At 48.8% G+C, this 1792-nt stretch overlaps 1 protein-coding gene across 1 annotated transcript in view; it reads right to left on the bottom strand.

Annotated features, from left to right (window-relative positions):
* SACM1L (SAC1 like phosphatidylinositide phosphatase) overlaps nucleotides 1–656 on the bottom strand; it is a gene marked incomplete at its 5' end in the record, with an annotated part of 28482 nt that extends 27826 nt beyond the window's left edge. The window contains one exon of the mRNA XM_013005061.3: nucleotides 504–656. Within this exon, the coding sequence (XP_012860515.3) occupies nucleotides 504–656 (153 nt within the window). The remainder of the gene's footprint in view (nucleotides 1–503) is intronic.
* Nucleotides 657–1792: the final 1136 nt, after the last annotated feature.

Genomic DNA, 1792 nt, shown 5'->3' with positions numbered 1-1792 from the left:
AAAGTCCCATCTACACCACACTTAGGCCTCCCGGCCATTCTACATGGTAGGGAAGTGTGCTGGGGCAGGATAAAGAAGTGGATGTTGCAATATCTCAGGGTGAGCAACTAGTAATCAAGGAGCCACCACAGCAAAACACACAATCTGCTAACCTTGGTCCTGGCCACTTCCTTCTCCCTGGCGAAGAAAAGAAGGCAACAAGCCTACCACTAACTCCATCCTGAAGCTGGGTTCCATGCTCTATCCACCAGCGTCCTGCCCAGCAGTCGCCCGGTGCGTCTCTCCCCCATCCTGTGCCCTGCACTGTAGTAACTTACTCTCACTAGACGGTGAACGACAGGGTAGACAGGACTTTCATCTTGACAACGCAGCAACAGCACTGTGTCCAACCGACTTCACCGAGACAAGAGCGTGAAGCAGGCTAGGCAGCAGACCTCCGTGTGGTACTCCAGTACTGTCAACTTCATTACCTTCTTTGCCCATCTTAGCTTGTTTTCACTTACCTGCCACCAGATGGATTGTGCCCAATATGCCAAATATTGGTCTCGTGACAGCTGAAGGAGGAACATCTTTCTTGACTTAAAAGGCAAAAACAGAAAGGAAAAAAAAATCAGAGAGAAAAAAGCTCCGGGGAGAAAAGGACGCGTAGTTTGACGTCAATAGTAACTTGGATTAGATCAGCTGTATGATTCGTGTTTTAGGCGATCAATATTCCTCCACTAGCGCTAGACCTCCATTTTGGCAGAGAAAACGAACAGCCTCTGCCAGTCTTGAAGACCGCAGCAAAAGGAACGGGCCTTGGGATCCCCATCAGGTAAACTGAGGACTTTGTCTAATGCCCACTTCCAGACACGTTTACTCAACCTCTTGGCAGAAATGACGGGCTTAGCCCTTTCAAAGAACTAGAAAATAAGTGGAAGTGAGGATCTGATACAAGATTTTAATCTTAAGAGTGCAACTCATAGAATGCTGTAGAGGACTTGTCCAGCCCCGTGTAAGAATGTGGGAAATGGCAGGGAAACCCAAGGGAGGGAAGTGGCAAGAAAGGCCTCCTCTTGGCGTCCAACAGGGAGGCCTACCTTGAACTGCGGTTTTCATCAATAACGCCTCTGTTAAAACAGTGCCGGGGGTCATATGGCTCAGTTCAGTCCATACCACATGCCAATGTGTTTTGCAGTGCCTTTTTTTAGAGAACTCTAGTTTATAGAATTATGTCCCAAAGGGGTGTGTGTGTGTGTGCATGGGGCTCCATTATCAAATAGGCTTATTAGGCTGCATCCCCGATTCCTTCTGCAGAAAGTCGATGTACAGCAGGAGAGGAAAGCAATTCCACTGTTTAATCTGAGGGTTCCCAAAAGGATACGGCGCTCGACCTTTCCTCTCAGGTGCAGCGTGTTATCATTCTGGAACCTAGTTTGGAAGCACTGCTGTAAGTAAGCCCACACTCTGCTTCCACTTAACTCCGTCTCACAGTGACCCTATGGCCCAAAGGAGAACTGCCCCCAGGGAGTCTCGCAGGCCGTACTCAGTGTGGGGGTGGGTCCCTAGCTCTGTTCTTCTGCAGGGCAACCTGTCAGGCAGCAACTGAATGCTCAGGTTTTCAAAACAATCTGGAGACTAAAAGTTAGCCCGTTTCTCTTAATTAGCTTAGCTCCACAATTGCCTAACAGGACCACTGTGCATGCCAGCGCAGGGAAAAGCACAGAGGTCATCTGACCAACTTGAGGCACTACGAATGCTGCTGCAGTTTTGATTGCTACAGTGTAACGGCAACAAAACTAGGGTCATTCCA

This window comes from Echinops telfairi, unplaced genomic scaffold, assembly GCF_000313985.2.
Source record: "Echinops telfairi isolate 266 unplaced genomic scaffold, ASM31398v2 ScPeMD7_7420;HRSCAF=8458, whole genome shotgun sequence".
NCBI classification, from domain to species: Eukaryota; Metazoa; Chordata; class Mammalia; order Afrosoricida; family Tenrecidae; genus Echinops; species Echinops telfairi.
The sequence above is the reverse complement of the archived record's forward strand: the minus strand, read 5'-3'. Positions and strand labels throughout refer to the sequence as shown.